This window comes from Melopsittacus undulatus, chromosome 5, assembly GCF_012275295.1.
Source record: "Melopsittacus undulatus isolate bMelUnd1 chromosome 5, bMelUnd1.mat.Z, whole genome shotgun sequence".
NCBI lineage: Eukaryota > Metazoa > Chordata > Aves > Psittaciformes > Psittaculidae > Melopsittacus > Melopsittacus undulatus.
In genome coordinates this window covers 77,433,482-77,456,466 of record NC_047531.1, presented here as the reverse complement: position 1 = coordinate 77,456,466, position 22,985 = coordinate 77,433,482, and the positions used below count along the sequence as shown (strand labels likewise).

The window sequence follows — 22,985 nt, the reverse complement described above, 5'->3', positions numbered from 1 at the left end:
GCCATTCTAATTTTCTGTGAATTACTAAGAGAGAAGCATGGGAGTATTTTCCAGGTTTCTCCAAGCCCCATCCAACCTGGCCTTGAACACTTCCAGGGTTGGGTAAGCCTGTGTCTGTGTTGCACTACACTCATAGTGAAGGATTTCTCCCTTCTGTCTAATCTAAATCTACCCTCTTTCAGTTCAAAGCCATTTTCCCCTTGTCCTGTCCCTACATGCCCTTGTAATTCTTCTTGGCTCCCTTTAGGTACTAAAAGACTGCTCTAAGGTCTCCCAAGAGCTCTCTCTTCTCCAGGCTGAACAACCGCAACTCTCTAAGGTTGTCTTCATAGGAGAGGTGCTCCAGCCCTCTGAGCATCTTCATGTAGATCTCTTTGCAAGGGAAGAGAAAGCTTGAGTTTTCAGATACTGGTGGTTTGGGAGCTCTGGGACAAATGAGGAAGATTTTGAGAGCCAGAGAAAAAGGAGCTGATTACAGGTTAAGAGTCTCTATGCTTTGTTCTGTATCTTTCTGAAACAGCACATTTTTATTTCCCGTGTATGGGTGCGCAAGGCAGGCAGCCTGCCAGCTCCCAATAACATTCTGCTTCTTTTGCCTGTTGCCTTGAAAATGAGTTTGTGTTATACAGGAGTGTGTACTTGGTTTATATCCAGTTAATAGAACACTTCTCATGGTGCAGCCTTTGATCCTGAAAGTAACTTTTGTTCACATGAGCAGCCTCATTAAATACAAATCCCATTAAATGCAAATACAAGGCTCATCAGCAGTTACGACAATACTAGGAAATCTAATATGCTTAAACACAGTTGCAAATCACGAGTTAGGTAATATAATGCTGCCTTAAGATGGAGTGAGCAGTGCAAATGAGGGGAAGCACTGTATGTGGTGACCTGACCCTTCACATGAAACAGTGATATTTCTGAACGTAGTCAATGTCATTATGGATGTCCTCCGACCCAGTTACAGCACAGATCCAGCTTGCTGTATAAGTCCTTCATTTTGCACTTGAGCTATACAGAAACCTTGTCTGTGTCCTTGAACAAGAAGTATTAGACTTAGATTAGTACATGTTTTGAGTGTGAGCACAGCCCATCCCATAGTACCAGTGTCTGGACAGAACTGTTTAAAATCATTTTAAGTGCTGAGGAAAGCAACCAGAAATACTCTTACCAGAATGGTCAGCTACAGGGAGCAGTTTGGGGCTGGCTCTAATAGGTATGCATATGCAGGCATATTTGTTTGCGTAGGCCAGAGGGGAGAAGCACATTGCAAAATATCTTAAGAACAAGCAATGACACTGAGCTGAAGTAGATTTTTAAAGCTGTTGAGAATGAACAATATGCTTTTTTACTAAACCAGTTGCACATAGCGATCAATGTACACCACTAAAAGAAGACTAATCCTGCTGTAAGTTCACCTCAAGTATTTCATGAATTTCACATGATCCACCCACTTTTTTCTGTACCTCTGCAATTACCATATCAGCAGCAATAATTCTCTGTTGTTCAAGTGCCAGATACAACATGGCTTTCACATTCCTGAACGTGGCATATTGTGCTGCTCTGTTTGTTTGTTGTTTCAGAACAAGATTAAATTTTATTCACTTGCGCACCGCACTGAACTTTAACCCACTCTTCGTCATCTTCTTAATCAGTGATTTGTTTGTCTTGTTCTTCAGTTCTCAGTTTTTTATATTTACTTTAAATTATGCATGAAATCCATCTTATTCAAATGCCTTTTTGAACCATTCCTGTTTTTCCTCTTGTATCTTATTTGGAACTATCAATCATATACATAAAGTGTAGGAGCATCTGATGTTTTTTCTCTCCTTTCTACTAACTGAAAAATGAAATAGCTCCTTTCCAGCTGCAGCATGAGCATTTTCATGCAATGTTTCAATTGACAAATAGTCCATCCATTGAGCAATACAAATGCTTCATGAATACTTTCATGATTTTGCTTACATGGGAAAGTTAGTTTGGCTCGATAAAACTGTAACTTTTCTCTGTGTGTGTATGCATAAGACAAGAGCTAATTATTCCAAATTAATTTATGTTGAATCCATTTTTCTTGAGAACTTAATTTGCAATAGCTAAACAGAAAGAATTCACCTTGTAGATGAGACTTGAAGGATTTGTAACTACAGAAGGTGCTCATCTTGTCACAGAGTGGAATATTTGGCAAATATAAGAGAAAACCCCTTATCAACATTTGATTATACAGTGTAGGGCCAGTAGTCACAGATCAGGTTCCCAATGTGCTGTGCTTTGTTTAAACACTGATTATATTTTAAAAATCAGCTTTCAGGGAATTTTCATTTGGAATAGAATTTTCTTTTACCCATACCAACAAGGTGATCAATCACTACTTGTTAGCATGTGCTGTTCATGCATTTACCAGGTTGTTCAGAGCTTTAGCATACACAGCTTATTTCTCTAATGCAAAAAAGCACCACTAGTATACTTTTATCATAGTTATATAAGCAACAATAAGATACAGAATATGTAAATAAACATCTTTGGCTATTTCCTCGTGACAAATAATTTAGCTGAGGGATACAAATGACAAGTGGAGGGTGTTCTCTGTCCCAGTATCAACAGTCTAAAAACTGAAAGACAGAGTTTCTGTTTGTATTTCCAGAAATGTTTCTTGGGTATCAGATTAAAGGCTATAGGAATATGCCATTTCTTTATTATTAAAAAAAAAAAAAGAAGGGATTGAAAAAGTGGCTGTAGTTGCACAGTCCTTTCCTAAAGATGCTAAGAATAGAGTTAGCATCTCTATTAAAGCAACTGGTACCTCGGTGCATTTGAAAACACACAAGAAAATATCTTAACTGCATCCTTGTTTTCTCATCCATGAATGAACTGATTTCAAAGGCTCTGAGTCTGCAATTACTCCATGAATGGACAATGGAGCAATTTCATCAAAATTCTGAGTCATGATACCAACAGGTTGCAAGATTTATTCTTATTTCAAGCAGGCTCTCAGAGGAACAGATTTCCATTTGCCTGAATTATAACATTTACAGTTCCAGTAAATTCATTTGAGCAGGGAACTGACAATAGTTATTGCATAAGACACTTTGTGACATTGGGTAGTGTAAAAGGTAGTGTTTCCTTGGTGTGCATCACTATGGTTTAGCAATAAAACCATCAGGACATCTTGGAGAATCACTTAGGAATCGTCACATACTAGGAAAAACAGTAACCTGGCATTTTGCCTGGTAAGTAATTATGGCAATTAGTCAGGTTAGCTGGTCTAGTACATAGCCTTTACTTTAACCAATTAAGTTTTACTTAAAAATCTTAATTCAGTTGTGAGTCTTTGGGGGTCAAAATGGTGACTTATGAGGCAACATGAAAGAAAGAAAGGCCCGGTGTGCCAGACCATGGTTCCATTTAGTTCATTATTGTCTCAGAAGGACAGGAGGAGGTGCTTCTTAGGGAGGATATGTGAACTTGGCCTTTTTCCATGCTTTGCTCCTCTCATACATCCCCATATCCTACACTGTTAGATTAGGGATGGTGGAGAATACATCCCTTTAGTAGCTCTTTATGAAACATAAATCTCTCTAATCCTTTTTTGAACTTGCTGCAGTTTCTGCCTTACAGTTTCCCGTGGCAGTAAACTCCAAGAGTTCTCTGCTGTGTAAAGAAGTACTTTCTTCTAGCTGGCAAATCAGTTTAAAGCATCATAAGCTTATGTGCTATATATATGGGTTTATATATATTATTCAGCTCTATTCACAACTGTTCATTGTGACAGACTTCCACTCAACACACATGTTCATATTCATCCAGGAGGACAGTACAGCCATAGTGGAAAAAGCAGACAGAAATGCATATTTTGAGTTGTTCTGTGCTAAAATAAGGAAGTTCTTAAGTGTTTAGGCAGAGAACTTGTTCTTATCCTGGTCACAAGCTGAGAACTCTGCTTCTTAAGTAACACTAAGTAGAATGGGTAGTGTGGGGTAATCTAGTGGAAGGCAAAGATGCAGCTGTAACTTTAATTTGCTGGTTAAAAGGATTCTGCCCTTTCTGAATCAGCATCAGGGCTCTGTCTAATCTCCTTCCTCCACTCATGTTGCAACAGAGGGTTGCCTAAGTGAGCTATGTTGGCTCTTTGCCACTCAATATTTCCCTTCACCAGGGAAACCCCCAACTGGCTTTTAAAGCCAGCTTTATGGCCCCAGGATAGTGCCAAAGGCAGTATGAGGCACCTCACCACCTTCTTCAAGAATCTGAAGGCAAAGGTGGGGGAGGGTGTTACAGGAGACAACCTAAGCAAGCTCATAGAGAGCTGTTCCTTACACTTTATTAGCTGATGCTGCCTGTTTAAAATACAGATCATCCCTGCTTCTTTATGATTGTTACATCAGGGGCAGAGTTACAAGAACTGATTCATCGGGTTTGGACAGGCAAATAGGAAGCAGCGTGCAAACTGCCTGGTCTTCAACAACTGAAAAGCATACAAACTTATAGGAAAAAACCCCCCACCTTCTTAAAGTGCTTTGTCTCTGCCATCCAGAAAGCATACCCCTCCAAGAGGAAGGTCTGTGATTCAGGGAAAATCCCATGACAAAGACTTTAGCCCTAACAATTGCATGTAAGAGAGATTAAGTCATGGGAAACTCTTGTGAATAGGGTTGCAGGAATAAAAAGGAACATGCAGCAACATGAAACATGCCTAGCTTCAGGTTTCACCACCATCTCGAAACACAGGCTGAGTTTACAGAATTGTTCACTGGGGTACATGCATCTTTTCAGTAAGCAGGGGCCTCATTTCAAGAGACCTGGGGGGACAGCGAGGGGGACACTACGTTGTGCAGCGTGGTTTCACATCTTCAACATTAACCTTCTCTGCTGTGTGTCAACATGAAAAGGAGGGGAAACCCGATGTTTCTCCAAGGATTAGAGGGACTGCTTCTCCAGGTTTTGGGTGGCCCTGGATCACAGGCTCAGTATACCACGCAGCATCCGAATGACCAGAAAGCCTCATTTCAGACTTCAGGAACTCAGGGGACAAAGCGAGGCAAACAATAGCAAAAAAACTTAATTTATTGAATTGGGGTTTTTTTTGTTTCGTTATTTTAATGCTCAAGCCATTAAACGGCTGCTCAGCTGGAATCCTAGTTGCTCTGTAGCAGATCACCGCAGCAGTCAGGTACACCAGCGAGCTTGGACTCGAGGAGCAGGCACCACTTTAACTGGGGTTACAATTAGGGCTCAGCGCTTGGGACAGACCGTGAACTGGGTCAGAGCCTACAGCTGCCCTCACTGCCGCCCGCAGGCAGGGCAGCCTGGGCTGCTCACCAGCCGGCCCGGCGGGGCGTGCGGAAGAAGCCCGACACCGCCGGAGGTAGGCGTGCCACGGCCCGTCGGGAAGTGTAGTCCTCCTCACCCCGAGGCGGAGACAGATGGCGGCACCGCCCCCCCACCTCCCCGCGGGGGCCGCTGGGAATTGTAGTTCTTTCCGTCGCACAGCTCAGCAGCTGCGGGCTGACAAAGACTACATTTCCCATCACACCCCGCGCCGCAGCTGTTGCGCCTGCCCGCCCAGCGCCGGGCGGAGCGGCGGCTGTAAACAAACCGGGCGGCGGGTGATGGCGGTGGTTGTGGGTTTTGGTGTGGGGTTGTGAGTGGCAGTGTGTGCTGGGGCCGGCAGCTCCACGGTGCTCCCCGGGCAGGGCTGCGGCGGGACGGGGTCGGGGCTGGCGGCACACATGGATGACAGCAAGGTAAGGGGCGGCTCGGCAGTGCAGGGAGTCCGGGTGGCCCTCCTGCGCCTGGCTTGGGCGGGTTCAAGCTCCAAGCGGTGTGCAAGTGTGCGATGTGAGCCCCGCAACAGTGAACAGACAGGGAACTGCGCTTGAGGGGAGTGCTCACGATAAAGGCTTCTGAAGTGAACTTGTCAGAAGCCTTCTCTTGAAGGCCTCTGATTGCTGTTGGTAGGAAGGAGGGGTTGTCCCCTTCGTTCTCCTTGCTTGCTGCCTGCAATGGAGTACAGCGCTTGAATGTTGCTTCTGGCTTTTCCTCAGAGCTCCAGAAATGGGCCAAAAGCTAGTGGCCTGGTGGGATGGATTATGTCTCTGTAGCACCTCTGTAGGAGTTTTGGCTGCAGCCTTGTAATGTGTACTGGTGCTTTGATTCTTCCTGTATCTGCACATGAGAGCAGCACAGCAGCATCCTTGAAGGTGCAGGTCTTCCATTTAAGCAGAGCAAAACATCAGAAGATGAGCAATGAATACCTCTTTCACCTGCTTGCACCAGGGTGCCCCTAGAGCAGGACCTGTAAGGCCCGTATGAGGACTGAGAAAATAACTGCTGTGTCCACTCACTGCAACAATTGACAACTGAAGCTCCCTGTTGAGTTTTCCAGATCACTAGAGTGGTTATCGTAGTATCCTGGGGTTTGTGTCGGAGACAGCTTGCTTCTGGGGACCTAAGCTAGGTGAAACCATGCTTGAGATAAGTCATCTTCTGACTTGGAATAAACTCTCAGCTTGGCTTGAATGTTAAAACTGGTTATGTGGTAGTCATGAGCCTGTGGTACCTTATCTGTTCTCAAGCTACCTGGTTTTCTTCCCACTTGAATGTTAGTAGAGCAAAATTACAGTGCCTGTGCTGATCTGCCTTAATTCAAAGGAGTTAAAAATACTTGATGTGATTTCTTAGGGAGTACATTAAGGAAACTTAGGTGTGATCAATAAACTGACAGTATAGAAAATCCACAGAATGGACTGTAGGTATTTGAAGATTCATAATAATTTGCCAATTTAACATGTATACCATTTGGTTTTATTGACCCTTTGTCTGAAAGCTGCAAAGGAGGGTGGGAGGAATCAGCATCACTAAAGTCAACCAAATGCAAGAACTGCAGGAAAGTTACATAATAAGAGCAGTAGTTTAGTGTGCTCTTTTTTTTCCATAGAAAAACTGATGTCAAGTGAAGCTGGGGAAAAAAGAAAAGGCAAGCAGAGTGGAGTATCTACTCCTATTTTCAGTCTCAGCTACAGTTTCCTAGTATGATGTTTTGACTTAAAACTTACTGCCCAGATACTTGAGAGGACAGTGGTCCTGAAAAGGGTACAGCCCAGAACCACTGAGTATGGCTATACCTAAGCAAAGCTTTGAATATCTTTCTTACCTCAGCAGGTTTTTCATTAAGTGATAACCTCAGGGGATATTGGATCCTCATATCTTCTATTGAAACTAGCTGTTGTTAGCCAGTGAGTGCTCACTGCTCTGAAAGGCTTCACTGTAGTTGTTTTGAAACACTGTGGTTCCTTTCAGAACAAGTTCATAAGGGTTTGGTGGCTCCATTCAAGAGATCCCATTTCTCTTGGGAGACCTCTTCCCACTGCATATTGCTGTGTCAGGATGAGGCAAGCACTATTTATACTTCATCTTATAGCCAGTGCGGTCTTACAGCTTGAGCCAGCTTGTCCTTGATATCTTCTAAAATTTCACTGAGTCATGTTTTCTTCCTTACTTGAGAGGGTTGGTCTGCCTGTTCAGAGAGCCTTACCTGTGAACTGAACAAATGTGACTGTGAAGGGAATTTCCCTCTAGAAACTGAGATAACTAGGTTACATTAGTAGTGAGGTAACCATTTTATAGCTGCATCCACTCGGGTTCAGTGTTTTGCTTCATCTAAATTTCATAAAGAATTTGGAATTAGGCTTGCAGGCTGTTATGTTTTCCTGAATTCTTAGTGCGGTATAATTTAGCCTTACCTGGTTTAAAAGCATGAGAAAAATGGTTTGTTGTAACACATTCCTCAAAATGGGAAAGAAATAGTAAGAAATAAAGGGAGAGGTAGAATATCTGAATGTCAGATCTAGAAAACTTCTATGTTTCAGTTTTATAGCATGTTGTTAATTATTCACAAGAAAAAAACAACCCAGCCAAACCCAGAATACAACCTTTAATTTCTCTCATAGAGCTACTTTGAAACTAGGGCTTGTTCAGATACTGGTCTCACTTCTCATTGCTGTGGTTTGAACTACTGGTTGTGAAAGGGAAAGAGAGTAGTGACGTAGGTGTTCTTGGCAAATAATCTCTGTTAAAATAACACTTATGCACCTCTGAAGTATTTGGACACAGGAAAAAAGAGAAATTTTGTCAGTTGTTTCTACCCATGAGAAATTAATTACTCATGTAAATATTGCCAGAGTGTACCCTACATCCAACAGCTTCTTAAAATGCTTTGCTAGATCAAGGCAGTTACTTACAATTGGATACACAAAGGAATGTAAAAAAGTAGACTTAGGAAGACATCTTGTTACCTGGTTCTGATGACAATAAAGCTGTCCACTCTTCAGATTTTTTTAAGAGTAGATCTCAATCCCTTTGACTTGTTTTAATTCCTCTATATGAACTGAGCCAAAATATGAATGAGCAGATGGAGTGTTAATAAGTGATTTTTTTGAGGTAAATGCTTTACTTATAAACATCTTTTTTAATTTATTTTTTAAGTTAAAGTGTCACTCTGATTTCAGCCTTAATAGCTGAGGTTATCATCGGCTTTATGCTAAGTTAAATTCTTCAGACCTTCAGCTAGCAATGCAACCAAGACTCTGCTGAAGATGCTTCCTTGAGCTGGATCTCAAGTGCCAGTTGATGGAACACTTAAGAACATCTTATTTATCAGCAAATGAATGAAGAGCTGTTGGAAGGTGCTGAACTAATCAATGCTATCAGCATTGCTGATCAGTAGTGCTGAACAAAATGCTTCAAAAGTATTGTTTTAATCTGACAAATTGTTGCAAACCTGCAGATGTCATGGTGAGGTCAGCTTTATCACAATCTTCTGTTGCAGTGGCTTGGTTCCTGTGTGCTTGTGAATGTTAGTAGCCATATTATGTATGTATCTCCTTCCTAGAGAGAACCTCTTCCTTATGCAATCTGGCAGTGCTTCTGTAGAGATCTGCTGAATCCCTCTAATAAAAAAAAATCCAGTAATCTGAGATATTTTTCTTTACTGGGACAAGTAATTGCAGCTATTTCCAATTCCAGGTCAAATGATTTTGTACCTGAACCCTGATGCCAAGCAAGAATGATGTTATGATCCAAGTACTGTATTAAAGTATTACTATTTTCTCAAGTCTGAGTGAACTGAAATAGGAGGTTGGTCAGATTTCTGACAAATGCATGCCATTATGAATATTTCTATGACAGATGTTTTATGATTAATGTTGTTCTGGGTCTTAATTGCACATAGCTCCCTGAAAAGAACTCCAAATGTTGACTGCTGAATGCTAATAGATCACATCCTTTTGTAAACTCTAGAGGAATACAAAGGGAATAAAAAATGTTTACTTGCTTGTTTTTTCTTGGTCTGTTGCCACATTCAAGCTAGTGCTTCTGCTTTGTCTTCTTTCTGTCACATTAGCATGGCAGCTGAGCAGACAAACATGACTAGAAGCTGGGGACATGGGATGGTGGCAAAAGATTTGTCAGGCCTATTTTTTTTCCCCATCTGGGTTGCTTAAGGTTACAGGATGACCTTCTAAATATTGGTGAGTAAAAACTGTTTAGGATTCAGGGTTTGATTAAATTGCTTACCAAACTAGTTGTGCAGGAGGATGCATAAGTGTATGGGGAACTCCAGTTCAGCAGCCATGAAGACAGCATGAGTCTTTCAGGGTGGCGTGAAGACAGATTATTAGGGCTTTACTGCTTAAAGTCAGAGTTAAAAGGGAAGGAAGCTTTTAATTATTTCCATAGTCCTAGTGGTTAGAGCATTGGCAAGGAGTGACCCAAGAGGTACAAGCCTTCTTCCTCTCTTGAGAGATCTTGTGTAGTGCTGCAGTGGTAAAAGATCTTGGGGGAGAGAGAGCAGTTAGTGTACCTATCTGTAGAAAGCTCTCCAGAGTGGTAGCAACTATTGCCCTGCCTGAAGTTCTGGTGAAAGAGCGTGGCTGTGAGACACTTCTGTGTGGGACTAAGGGTTGATGCAGTGTTTTGTTGGTATGGCAGTATGTGGTGCTCTGGGGCTCTGACCTTGAATGTTAGCTCACTCTTCTAGAGGTTCAGAACTCCAGGGTGACAAAAGCTTTTTAGGAGAGCTAGAGTGTATGTGTCTACCAGACCTTATCTACCTCTCGAATTCAAAGATTTGCTTGAAACTACGTTGCATTGACACAAAAACCCCTCAGGTACTAAAAGTGTTTGAGGACTGAAGTACTTTGGCTGTAGCATATAAAGTAATAGCAAGAAATCTTTAAAGTGCAAGTTATAATAGATGGCAAATGTTGAGTGCCTACAGCCCCTTCTGGGAAGACTATGCATATTTCTAACTGCTGCTGAGCAAGGACTATAAAACACACCATGCGTAAATATGATTGTGGTTCCATGAGAGGACAGAGCTGTGCTTGTCATGCCCAAAAGGGGACAAACACTTTCCTTTCTTGAAGCTTCTTTCCTCCTTGGCCATGGCTGGTCAGTTTTGTCCAGTGTTGGTGAATATAGTCTCTGAACTAGGTGATCTTAAGGAGAACACCTTGTCGGAGTGAATGGATTGTTCAAACTGTATTCAGCAGCTCAGATGTTAAAGAGCTTGACTGTTTTTTTTCTTTGCTTTTCTGAATGTATTGTGTTTGTTTCATTATCACTAGATGTCCATTAAATACTTTCTGTTCCTCCGTTTGCTTATGGTGGGCAGCTACTCCTGAATAAATTAGGAGAGGCTACATAGAGAGAATAGAATTCTGTTGGCATGTGATTGTTGACTCACTTTCCAAAGAGAATAGGCTCAATTGTATAATCCTTCTTTTCCTCCATTCTAACACATCAGTTCACTATGTTTTTGTTTTTATTGCAGCCTGCTAAGTTTGTAGAACAAGTGACTTCTTTGACAGTCAAAGCTGACTTGTTTTGTAGTATTGCACAGTTAAAAGTGCCTTTTTTTATTATGAACTCTGGTATTTTGTACACTGCCTGTTAGAAAAAGTCTTTTCTATATACAGTGTGGTGAAACACGAAGCCAGCAGTGAAATTCTTGTATGTAGGTGTGTGTTAGGTGTGTTTCTCCACACCCCCTCCATTCAAACAGTGTGGTCAGAATGCAAATAAAGAGAAATCCTCACTTCAGAGGGTAGGTAGGGACTGTAGGTAACATAATGCTTTTACAGGGCAATACTATCTGATGGCCAGTGTACTAAGTTTCAGGCAATATATAAGACTTTAACTCTTGTGTCATGCTGTCATGTTAAGGGTAGAATATTTGGGTGGGGAAGCATAGAGTAAGCATTGAGGGAACTATTCCCTTTTTTGTTATTTGTAGCAAGAGAAGCTTTCAGGCCTCTAAAAGGGAGCCACAAAGAAGGTTGGGGAAAATGATGCCAAATCTGCACTCCATAGGACAAGGAACTATGAAGTTAGATTTCCAAAAGGAAGATCTAAATTAAGCACTGGGGGGAGTTGAACACTGGGTTAGGTTGGACGAAGAGGTGTGAGGAGATAATTTGCCAGGCTGTGTAGTAATGTTTTGAAGGTAAACATGGGCAGAGTGATAGGTACAACTGGAACAGAGGCAGGACTCGGTGTTACTGAGTTCCCTGTTTAGCAGAATTCCTCAGAATATTCTTTTGAAAGAAATTGGGGCTGGGGAAGCTTAGATGGCTAATGAATAATTCTGACAAGTTTCATCTTTAAAATAGGCTGAAACTGTAGTCACTTCATTGCAACAAAGCTAAGTTTTGGGTTATGTTGATATAAATAAATATTTCTTCTTTTCTTCCAAGTTAAACTGTTAAACTCCATAATTAGTATTTCTGGAGCTGGCAAGTAGACTGAGACATGCTCTCTTGAGTGGTACCAGGTGTCAGGATGACTGAGCACTTCAGAGGTGACCAGAGGGCTTCAGAGAATGCCTTTGAAGATACTCAAAGGCCATTTGGACACTGTCCTGTGCGGCCAGTTCTAGGTGGCCCTGCTTGAGCTGGGGGGAGTTTGAACCACATGATGTCCAGAGGTCCCTGCCACCCTCAACCATTCTGTGGAGCACCTGCAGATCAGCTTAATAGCATTTACAATAGGGCTTCTTAAGCACTGACTTCACGATGAAATTATCTCTCACTTTTTTTTGATGTTGCCACTGAAAACTTAATACATCAGCTCCCTTACTTTTTCTGTTGCTCCAGAATTGGTGGAAACATATGGAAGATCTTCTGCTTGAGACATCTTGTAGGCATAGTGACATGGTTACAGTATTACCTTTGCAGAACAGGATCTTTACTGTACCCTTCGTTTCCAGGTGGTTGGAGGCAAGGTAAAGAAACCAGGCAAGCGAGGTCGTAAACCAGCCAAGATAGACTTGAAGGCAAAACTTGAAAGAAGTCGCCAGAGTGCAAGAGAGTGCAGAGCCAGGAAGAAGCTGAGGTACCAGTACCTGGAGGAGCTGGTTTCAAGCAGAGAGCGAGCCATCTGCGCACTCAGAGAAGAGCTTGAGATGGTAAGGAACTGTCGTTTAACCTAACCCTTAATATTATTTGGGACGTGTCCTCATGGGCTCTTGTTCTCAGAATCACTGTGACTGAGAGTGGGATTTGGCTAGCCATAATGTATCAAAACATCAGTAACAGATGCATTCAGCTGTTTGTCTACATGTTAAAAGAAAACTCATGTCATAAGTTATCTGCTGATTTTGAACTGGAAGCAAGCAAAGAAAGTGCCATTGCATATGACTCTGTTGTCTTTGGAATGTTTGTTCTGGAAAGCCTCTGACAGAGGTAGAGAGAGGTAGAGGATGGAAAGAGATGTGTTAATATATCAAGGGGGGAACATATATCCACAGTGAGTCATTGCTTCCCACAGATGGTTGTCTCTGTTGGGGAGGTTGATTCTTGCAGCATACTCTCTGTGTAGTTGATTGCACAGCTGTCCTGTGTTCTAGCACGTATAAGATGGGTGTCTTGGCCAAATAAGCTGCATTAACCCAAGAGAATGTTTCATCTGGAAACAAAAACTCTGCTCCTTAGTGATATTGAAATGCCATTGAAATTCCACTGGAGCCGAGGCTATTGCCTTGACCTTGCACTAGGTTTGTTTGAACATGCAGGGCTAATCGCAAGTGAATAGGGTTAGGATGGGGTGGAAAGTCAGCCAGCTGACCACAGATTGTTTTCAGTGTGCTTTAGGGTTTATCAATGAAGAATTCAAGATGAGGGAACTAGGAATAAGGCCCATGTGCTGTAACTGTGCCTTACACAGTCAGAAAGGCCCTCAATAGTCAATCAGCCCCAGAGTCATGTGAAATATTTTTTTTAATAGGCCATGAACTGGAACGGTATTCTGGCATGGCAGCAGCGAGAGAATGCACAAAGTGTTCCATGTTGTTTAATAATTACAGTGGTCTGTCTAGTACTGCCACCAAGTAGCAGTTTATTGCTGGAAACTGGATTTACTGAGGACGGATATGCACCCATGGACACGTGCTTAGCTCATTAGTCCTCTGCAGTTTTGTAAGAGGCTTCAGCCCAGTAAATTCAAACCTTACATGAATATACCGGAAGGTAAAGATTACAGTTCTGTTTTGTCTGCTAATGTGATCCTGGCAGTTTGCTAATGCCTAATGTGTTTGCATATTTCAGTATAAGCAGTGGTGCATGGCGATGGACCAAGGGAAAATCCCCTCTGAAATAAAAGCCCTGCTAACTGGAGAGGAGCAAGGCAAAGCACAGCAGAACTCAACAAAATTAGCCAAGGCTGGGAAGACAGAAGCAAACAGCAGCAATCCCTGTAAGTATGCAGCCTATGATTAATTCCTATTTTGTTACATCTTTTGTGGTGTAGGAGGGTGGCTGTGGTGTAGGAAGAAACATAAGGATGTGCTTTTGGGCACAAATAGTTGATTGAAGCAAAGAGCTTAGTGGGTGGTACAAAGACTCTGTGTAATGTTTACATGAACAACATAGAAATTACACTAGCTAGGAAGCTGGGCAGTTAATTTTAAAAGAAGACTCAGTCTTTGTGTTTCACCAAGGCCTGTGGAGACCTGTGAAGACCTGAGAGCTTCATCTTTTACAGCATTTTCTGTTTTCCTAATGTAGAGTAAATGGAGCACATAAAACATAGTTGAATTCTAAAAACTCCATAAAAAATGTTATTCTAGCTGCAAGCACTCAGAAATGAGAAATGCTGGACTTGGGATTTTCTTTGGAGTCTTCTTTGTGCCTCATTTGTTCTTGTCCAGGGAATGAAATTAGGTTCTTCTGGGTATTGAAAGGTGAAAAGATCATGTGAGATAAAGTCATATTTCTGATCTGTACATGCAGAGGAACAGTTAAAGTGTAGCATGGGCAATTCTATATCTCACATCTTCCAATTTTGTAATGTTTCATGTGAAAGGTTAAATTACACTTTACTGCACATTTTTGAAAGTAGGAATTCCTACCTTTATGTTTTTAAGAAATGTGAAAACCACATCTGTAACTGTAACAATCTTCCCCCATGGTACATCATTCGCAGGAGGCCAATGCAGAACCTTCAGCACTGCAGCAGATATAGCTTGGTAGCTAGCAGAAGAATGCTGTTGTGAGAGAAGTGGATGAATCCCGAGATGCAGGGGGAAGGATCCCAGTCTCCTGTCTTCTCTTTGCTCCTCCCCACATGCAACTCCTTGATTATGGTGTTCCTAAGCCTGTGCGGAATGGGGCTTCTGGGTATTTGTGTAAGCGGAGCTTTGTACTTCCTTTCTCTACACCATCCTCCCCAAATACAGCTATGGCAGCTTTTGGGCATTCCCATTAAGAGATGGGGGTTGCTTTTGTGTCAGAGCCCAGAATTAGACTGTCTCTGTGGTTGTAGTTATGTGGTTGGTAACTGTTACGGGAATCTGAGAGGTTCTGTAAAATAAAAACAAGAGGAGGATCTCATAACAACTTTGCTAAAGCCAAATACAGTATTGTAGGTCGAGGAGAAGGAACAGGATCAAAAGCTTTCAGCAGTAAGGTTTACAATAATGTAATTTGTAACCTACATAAAGATGTTGCTCTCAGCATCCTTTTATAATGCAGCATGGCTTTTATGTGATTGAGGAGAGGCACTAGATATATTCTCTGCCCATACTTCTTTCACAGGATGTATTTCCCACCCCATGTGCTCCTGGTGAGATAGTCAAATCATGTCCTTCAACCTTGCTTCTAGCAGTGGAACAGCCTCAGTCTCCTCCCACCCATCATGCCCTGCTATCTTTCTGTATCTATCTACACTTTCAGCCCTAGTATCTTTCTAGACTGCAACTTAATATGAATTTTGCTATGCTGTCCTTGTTTCCCAGCCAAAGATAATGCCAGGAATTTGGAAGCAAGGAAAACAAGTTGCATCAGTTTGGTTTTGTAGTAAGAGAGGTGATGGCAAATTCTTGCAGGTTGGTTTGCTCATCTTAGGCATTGGCAGATAACCTGCCACTTTCTTTAGACTGCTCTTTCTTCTGCATATGCTTTTTGCATTGATGAGATGCAGTGTGGAGAGTGTAGCTCTTAGGATTTTCAAGTGGAGGTTTTGCTTTCTTATTCTTTTGTTTGTGACAATGTCTGTCTCTGTATTATATGAAGTGCATGGAACATTTTTTAATCTCATATTTTCTTCTTTGTTTCATAGAATAAATATTATAATGAATGACTTTGCTAGACTGATTGTTGTCTTCTTTTTACTGAAATAATTTGGTCTGTTTAGCATTATCTCAATTCAGAATTAGTCAACAGCACTGAAAATAATAAAGTGCTGTATTTCACAGTTATTTTCAGAATTCCATTCTAAGAACTCATATATTAATCCTTAAAGCATAGTTTTAAGTTTATTCTCTAGACCTTCCACATATGTCCTTAGTTATCAATTGCTAGAAATATTGCATAAATATAGAAAGCTATCATGAAAGGATAAGTAACACTGAAGCAGAGATGGGGAGGATATGAGAGTTGTATTGTGTCCTTGTGCTCTGTATTTTAAGCTCTGAACTGCAGTTTGTCCTGAAAAACAGCAAGAAACCCAACTTGTAAGTTTGGGGATTTTTGTCTGTGTTGAGTGCTTGCCTGTCCTTTTTCTGGATTCTCTGGAGGAAAAAAAACCAAACAAAACCAAACCCTAGGTTAGATGTCCAGAAGCATACTCTGTGAACTTTGCAGCTGGATTTTGTAACAGGATCGTGCCAAAAGTATATGTTAGAATTAGACTTACACAGTCTAGTTTCATATGTAAACTGTGTCTTGTAATTAAACACGTATTTCAAATATTATGTGTCTATTTAAGTGTCTTTCTGAATCAGGGTTGTAAAAAACATGCAGAAGAGTTATGGTATGCATGACCAGAACAGCTCCACTCAACACTAGGTAATGTGACAAATGCAGCTCTGATCTCACCAGAAATGCCCTACTTGCTCTCTTCCCTTCAGTTTTTCTTTGTCACTTTCTGTGATAGCAAACAAAAAACTTCTTTGGAATTTTTATTTATGGAGGAAACAGATGGAATTTCTCATTGTGATGAGCAACAGTTTTAATCTGTTTCCCCATCATGGTGGCTCCTGCTTCATGGCTTAGCCAGCAGTTGGCATTACAGGATTGTGATTGGCAAGCCTGGGCCCAGCTCTGTTGCATGAACAGTGGCATCCATGTTCTAACAGATTCTTTGTGCTTCATGCTAATGGAACAGGAGATGTGTTACAGCCTACATCATCTTAAACCATTTCCTTGCTTGTCCTGCAAGCCAAAATACATGTGATATGTAGAGGCTCTAACTGCAATTTTCAAACCTGCTCTAGATGCTGTGGTTCATTACTAATGTAGGATTCCCTGCAACAATCATTAATTAGATAAAGTTCTGTGGCTTCCATCACATGGCAGATTGTGCTATGTTATAAATGTTCTGGCCTTATATGGATCTTCAGGAGTCCTTTATTTTGGAGTTTAAAGTTTAGCAGCTCCCCTTGAAACCTAACAAATAATTGTGGTTCATGCTCATTTGATACTTACAGTCTTCATCCATATTGAAGTGTCTCCTAGAAGTGGTATAATCAGGACTGACTAGGAATCTCATATGGTACCCTAAATAAAGGAGAATGGTTTAGTCTTACCCTCTTTTTGTGTGAGATGGGTGCAGCCTTCCACCCATGTCTCCTGCAGTGAGTGTGTGCAGCTGTTTCTCTCTCACAAACATTGAAGAAAGGAAATAAACCTGGAAATGCTTCATTTTTCCACTTGCCATGGAAATCTGATGGTCATCTAGAACTATTTGCCCAGCTAAAGGTGGGTATCTTTTGGAAACTATCCACGGTCTTCAGAAGATGCTGTCTGTAGAATTTGGTGTTCACAACAATGCTGGAACTCTGCTACAGTTAAGGTAGTAAGACTGAACTCAGTCCATGCTGATGGAGTAAGCAGCGCACAGTTACACAATCCTTTTGGAGAATGTAACCTAAAGATTTACCAGATAGTAGTTTCTACTATCATAAAAAGCCCCATGCAGTAAGTCTTGCCTTTTCATATGCTGTATATGTGCTTTGTGCATAGACTCCTAAAAAGTGGATACATTTAATTGACTTGTCACTTACCTGAGAACATTTTGTATTCATATGTGAAAAAAAATCTGTCTGCTTTTATACCTGATAATAATAAATGTTTATCAAAGAATCTGTATTCTAATAAGTGCTCTTCAAAAGACATGTATCAGAGGTGTTCAGTTTTTAATGGATGAGATAAATTTCAAAAACCTTTTCTCCTCCTTGACAGCTGACACCTGATTAGCTTTGTGAGAGTGCCTGTGACTTATTTTTCCTTCTTTCTCTTTTTTAGGGTAAAGATAAATCTGCATAAATAATGAGTCTAGTTCTTCCTGGCATCCCATGAAGAGATGGAGGAGACTTGGCATCATATTTCCATTTCCTACTTTCCAATAAATTATAATCTCTATAATTAGCTATGAAATTACTGTTAATATAAGGACCAAATGTATGAGACTACTCTAAGAATGCAGAGAAATCAAAGGAAAAGCTGAAATAAGAACCCTGGTCCTTCTCATTACGCTTATGAGATACAGCATGAGTGACAGATGATCATCTGATGTAGAAATACCTTTTGTAGGTAAGCAAGGCAAAACACCAGCTTGTGAATGTCCTGCTCTTAGTGCTGCTGAGCATTAATGTCTGTGTAAGTTATGTCAATAACAGAATTTCTTGTATGACTCTTGTGAATTTGTATGGGAAAACAGAAGCTTCTAATCCTCAGTGAAATCAGGTATTGTGTACTGAATAGCGCATCAGTGGATTAAAATTCAACTGATGCTGTACCTATGGAATGTATAGATTTGTATAGGTGGGTATAGAAGTAGAATTTGTAGTGTCAGTCACAGCAATTGTCTTAGGCAATTTCTGCAAAGACTGTTGCTTGATATTATTGATAACTATTATTTGTATTTTATCTTTACATTTTAACTAAAAAATATCATTGTTCAGCTAATGATTTTCAGCAACACCTCATTAAAACAAAAACCAAACCCAAATCCCTAAACAGCTGACTTTGTTTCTTTGTTTCCTCCATTAAAAGCACTTGGGGGGTAGAAGTTTTGCTTCCATAACTAGTACAAGACTTGCCTTGCTTTTTGTGTGTCTGCCTGTAACTCAAAACTGCCCTGATCAATGCTACTAACTGCTGCTTCAAGCTATTCTGTATGACCTTTATATATTAGAGTGAGCAATGGTGACATTCTTAACTATGCTGCAGCTGATAGGTATTCTAGCGATGAAGGATTTGTGAGTAAAAGACTACAAGTGGATTAAGTGTGTATTTTCATGAGACAGGGTGTTCCATGTGAATAGAAGTAGCTTGCTGTGAAAGGTGACTTTTTTCCATATCTTCTTTCTCATGGCAACTTTCAGAATACATTTTGATCAAATCATACAGTGCTGGCGACAGCAATGCTGTGTGTTCCTCTAGTAAAGCATACCAGCAGTGTCCTCCAACTTCACCATCTCCTTATGTGGCATGCTCCGAATGCCTGCTGCTGTAAGAACAATTCTTTCCTATTCCCTATCAAACATAGATCCTGCTGTGTTGCTAGGTCAGTGTTTTCTGTTTTGCATTTCTGGGCTTTTTCTTTCCCCTTTGAAATCTACTTCTCAGTATGCATTCCTCTTTCCCTGCAGAAAAATAGTGTTCTGTAAATCTCCTTTCTTCCCCAAGTGGCCTGGCAGCATTTCTCAAAAGCCGTCAAGGGTTTCTTCTCCAGAGGACTACATAAAACCAGGGGTTATTCTCCTGTTTCTCTCTGCCTCTGCAACATGCTCTGTCACACTTACCAACTCACCCTGAATACCCCTTCTGCATTTTAAGCTCTTGGTAACATCAGCATAAATACTTTTTCTGCACTACAAGCTCTTAATAATATTATCATCCTTGGTAGCTCTGGACCTGCTTCTTGTTTTGCAGCCTAGCAGAAGTAGTGCTGATACCAGCTCACCACAGAATGCTTGTTCAAGCATTCTTACTGCTCAGGGATCCCCAGTACCAGAGAGACATGGACCTACTTGAGCATGTCCAGAGGAAGCCAAAAGATGCTGCAAGGGCTGGAGCACCTCTGCTATGGAGACAGACTGAGAAATCTGGGCTTGTTCAGACTGGAGAAGAGAAGGCTCTGGGGGGACCTCAGGGCAGCTTCCAGTATCTAAAGGTGGCCTACAAGAACAGGACAAGGTTTTAAACTGAAAGAGAGTAGATTCAGATTAAACATTAGGAAGAAATTCTTCACTATGAGGCTGCTGAGGCACTGGCACAGGTTGCCCAGAGAAGCTGTGGCTGCCCCATCCCTGGCAGTGCTCATGGCCAGGTTGGATGGGGCTTGGAGCAGTCTGGTCTAGTGGAAGGTGTCCTGCTTGTGGCAACGAGTTGGAACCACATGATCTTTAAGGCCCTTTCCAGCCCAAACCATTCTGTGGTTCTGTTTAGCTGTCTAATTAGGAGGAAAGTGACACTGTTAGCAGACAGCAGCAGCAGACAGCAATGACAACACTGGGCAGCTGTAGATGTTGGGCATGTGTTGAAACAGTTGCACTACTTACAAAGCTGTATGTCTTCTTTCATTTGAAACACTGAGATTTAGATCATTCTGTTACTTGTATTTCTGTATAATTGCAGGTTGCCCAGCATTTTGCCCAGTGACAATGTTCTTAAACAAAAGGGTGAATTCAGCTTTATATTTACGTACCTGAAGCACTCCATGGAGATAGAGGATAATTTGTTTGCAAGAGAGAAAATCTTAGCCCCAAGGCCTTTACCTCATGAACATCAGCCAGAAAAGGTTTCATCAAACATAGTAGTAGCTTTAGTTTTCCATTTAAACCTAAGATCTTGTCTGGTATCTCCTAGATTCCTGCTCAGCTAATTACTCTTGCAACCAGTATCTGTGTAAACCTTCACAGGGCAATAGCTCATTCATACTGCAGGGGACCACTGATGAGAACCAAGAGCATTTCCATTCTCACTTCAGCAAGCTGCATTTCTCATTACTTTATTCTTAGGGCTTCTTGCCTTCTGAAATAAAATAGTAATTAGCTTTTTAATGACTAATATACCAATGGAACCAAAGTGGATTACTGCAGGTGTTTGAGAAACAGCCAATTAACTACTACAGCTTTCTGGATTTACGTAATCTTGTGTCTTTTCGCAGTAGCTGCTTAGTGTTGTCATCGTTGTCATCACCACACTAAAGGAGTGGCATTGTTAATGGAGCTGATATTGTCTACACATGCTAGCAGATAAAAAAGGCTGACTGACAGCTGGAGAATGATTATAAAGGCTGTCTGTTTTAATCCCTCTGCCATGAACTGCTTGTGGAATGAGCACAATTGCAGTTCTGTGGATGTATTAATAAAAAACGGTAGGCACAATGATGAATGGCCTCTCGGGGTTGTTTCCATTCACCTTGCAGTTTTTTTCTGAATCATGCTCCTTGCATGAAATAAGTCATATAAACTGAAAAAAAAATGCCTGTTATTAACACTGCTTTGCCTTGGTCTATCAGAAATACAGTCATCAGCTGTAACTTTAAATATTACCTGTTAATATTGACTTAAAGTTATTTTGTCACTGAAAAATCTGTTTTCCTGTCTTCATGAGTATGTCTCTACCCATGGTTGGGGCAGGAACTGGATGATCTTAAGGTCCTTTCCAACCCAATCCATTCTATGGTATAAGTTAAAAAAATTGAGAAATAAAGTGTGCTTTCAGGGAAATTTAGAAGAAAGTAATCCTGAGAACTAGAGTGAGAACGCTACTGGTTTTGCAATAGCAGGGGAAAAAATCCCTTATGTAAGTAACGACTTACAGAGTGCACTGTAAAGTCTGAGGAACGCTCATTTCTAGATCAGTGTGGCAGGTGGGTAGTTGGGCTCTGCAAGGAGTTTTTACTGTACAGATCATTGTTCCTCCCTTCACTAAGCTGGAAGTTAGCTGGGAAGACTAAAGAGCAAGATCCCAGCAAGATTTATGCATGCTAATGATGAGGTTGCACTGAATTTGATTCTGTGTATGTGCAGGGCGAGCTGGAACTGTGCAAGGCTGATGCTATTGTGCATCCTGTGCACATTCTCCTCGTGCTACAAAAGCCGCTGCAATAAGTCCTTCCTTTTACACTCTTCCAGCTGTGCTAGATCTGTGAAGAGTCTCGGTAGACTGCTGAAAGTGTCATTTTCAATCAAAGACATTCCTCCTGTGTCCTTTCTCAAGCAAAGAGCCCACAATAACATCAAATACCTGAAATGTGAAATGTACATTTAAAAATGTTTACTAGTATGAATAGATTTTTAGTGGAGGAGAGAGATTATTATTTCCCTTGAAGACAGAACTTCAAATGTTTTGTTACCTTGATAGGAATTTCTCATTACGGTTAATGCTATCAACAAGCAGGAAGTGGTCTTTTAAGATACAACTAGGTAGCTTTACCATCAAAACCATTGTATGGCTCTCAGGACCTGGCTATTAATAGTGTCAGGATACACAGGTGGCAGCCACTGTGTGGGGGCAGTGAACAGTAGTGTGGTGGTGGAAAGGCAGTGTGTCATTGCACCCAGGAGTGGAGCTCTTGGGTGGGAGTTATGGGTGCTGTTGACAGTTCAAGAGCAATTTATGGAAAGACACCTTGTGCTGCATCACCCTCCCTTGAAATATTTTGAGATAACCCTTTATATGTCTATCTGACTTCTTGCTGGCCTCTTCTGAAGTGATGGCTGCCTTCTGCTGGTGTTCTAAGATTATGGATGGGTTAGCTCTTGAAAACTTGATGCTTTCTGCCATAGACTGACGCTGACAGTGCAGCTCCTGGTGAAAGGGCCAAGGGTCACATCTAACATCCCTCCCCTTCAGGAAAAAAATATACACCCTCAAGACTTCATTCTGAGGAAGATGCTCTGGATCAATATAAAAGACTAAGTCAATAATGTGGCAAGAGGTGTTTCAGAGTCTGCAAAAAGCCTGACAGCAGCTCAGCTCCCAGCAATGCTGTGAGTTAATAAGAAAATTGGGGCTACTCCTACAGCAGTTACAGCTAACTGGTAAATAATCTGAAATCTTTCTGGCTTTGACTGTCACTTAATCATTTTCCTTCCTCTATTTGGATCAGTATGGAGAGGGGCTCTGCAGACTGTGTATGGCAGTGGAGAGTGAATCTCCAGGGATAAACAGCACTGCTGTAGTACCTTTGGAAACAAGATGGGTAATTACACCTATGCATATGTTGCCTCTGCTGTCTAATTCTACATGCCCTCAATGAAATTAAAGGCCTTGATCCGTCCTTCCTTCCCGAACCATGGAAACAAAAGCACCTCTTGCTTTTACTTGTACGTGAGATGAAATGTGTCTGGCCAGGTATAAGATGAGGACAAATTATTTGGTCATGCAGTCTTTTCTGTTCCTCACAAATGTAGGACCAAATCAAGAGCTGGCCTAAAATGGTTGAGATGCTGAGCACAAAGGAATTACTGCTGTCTATAC

At 41.3% G+C, this 22,985-nt stretch overlaps 1 protein-coding gene across 2 annotated transcripts; it reads left to right on the top strand.

Moving 5' to 3' along the window:
* The first annotated feature begins 5,565 nt into the window (after nt 1–5,565).
* CREBL2 (cAMP responsive element binding protein like 2) lies at nt 5,566–18,501 on the top strand. Of its 2 annotated transcripts, none has more exons than XM_031048019.2 (4): nt 5,566–5,741; nt 12,263–12,460; nt 13,599–13,746; nt 17,796–18,501. In XM_031048019.2, exons 1-4 carry the CDS (start codon nt 5,727–5,729, stop codon nt 17,798–17,800), a joined length of 366 nt encoding a protein of 121 aa, XP_030903879.1. In that variant the 5' UTR covers nt 5,566–5,726; the 3' UTR covers nt 17,801–18,501. The 2 variants fall into 2 exon arrangements, with proteins under 2 accessions (XP_030903879.1, XP_005148037.1); XM_005147980.3 differs by lacking the exon at nt 17,796–18,501 and adding an exon at nt 14,476–15,631.
* Nucleotides 18,502–22,985: the final 4,484 nt, after the last annotated feature.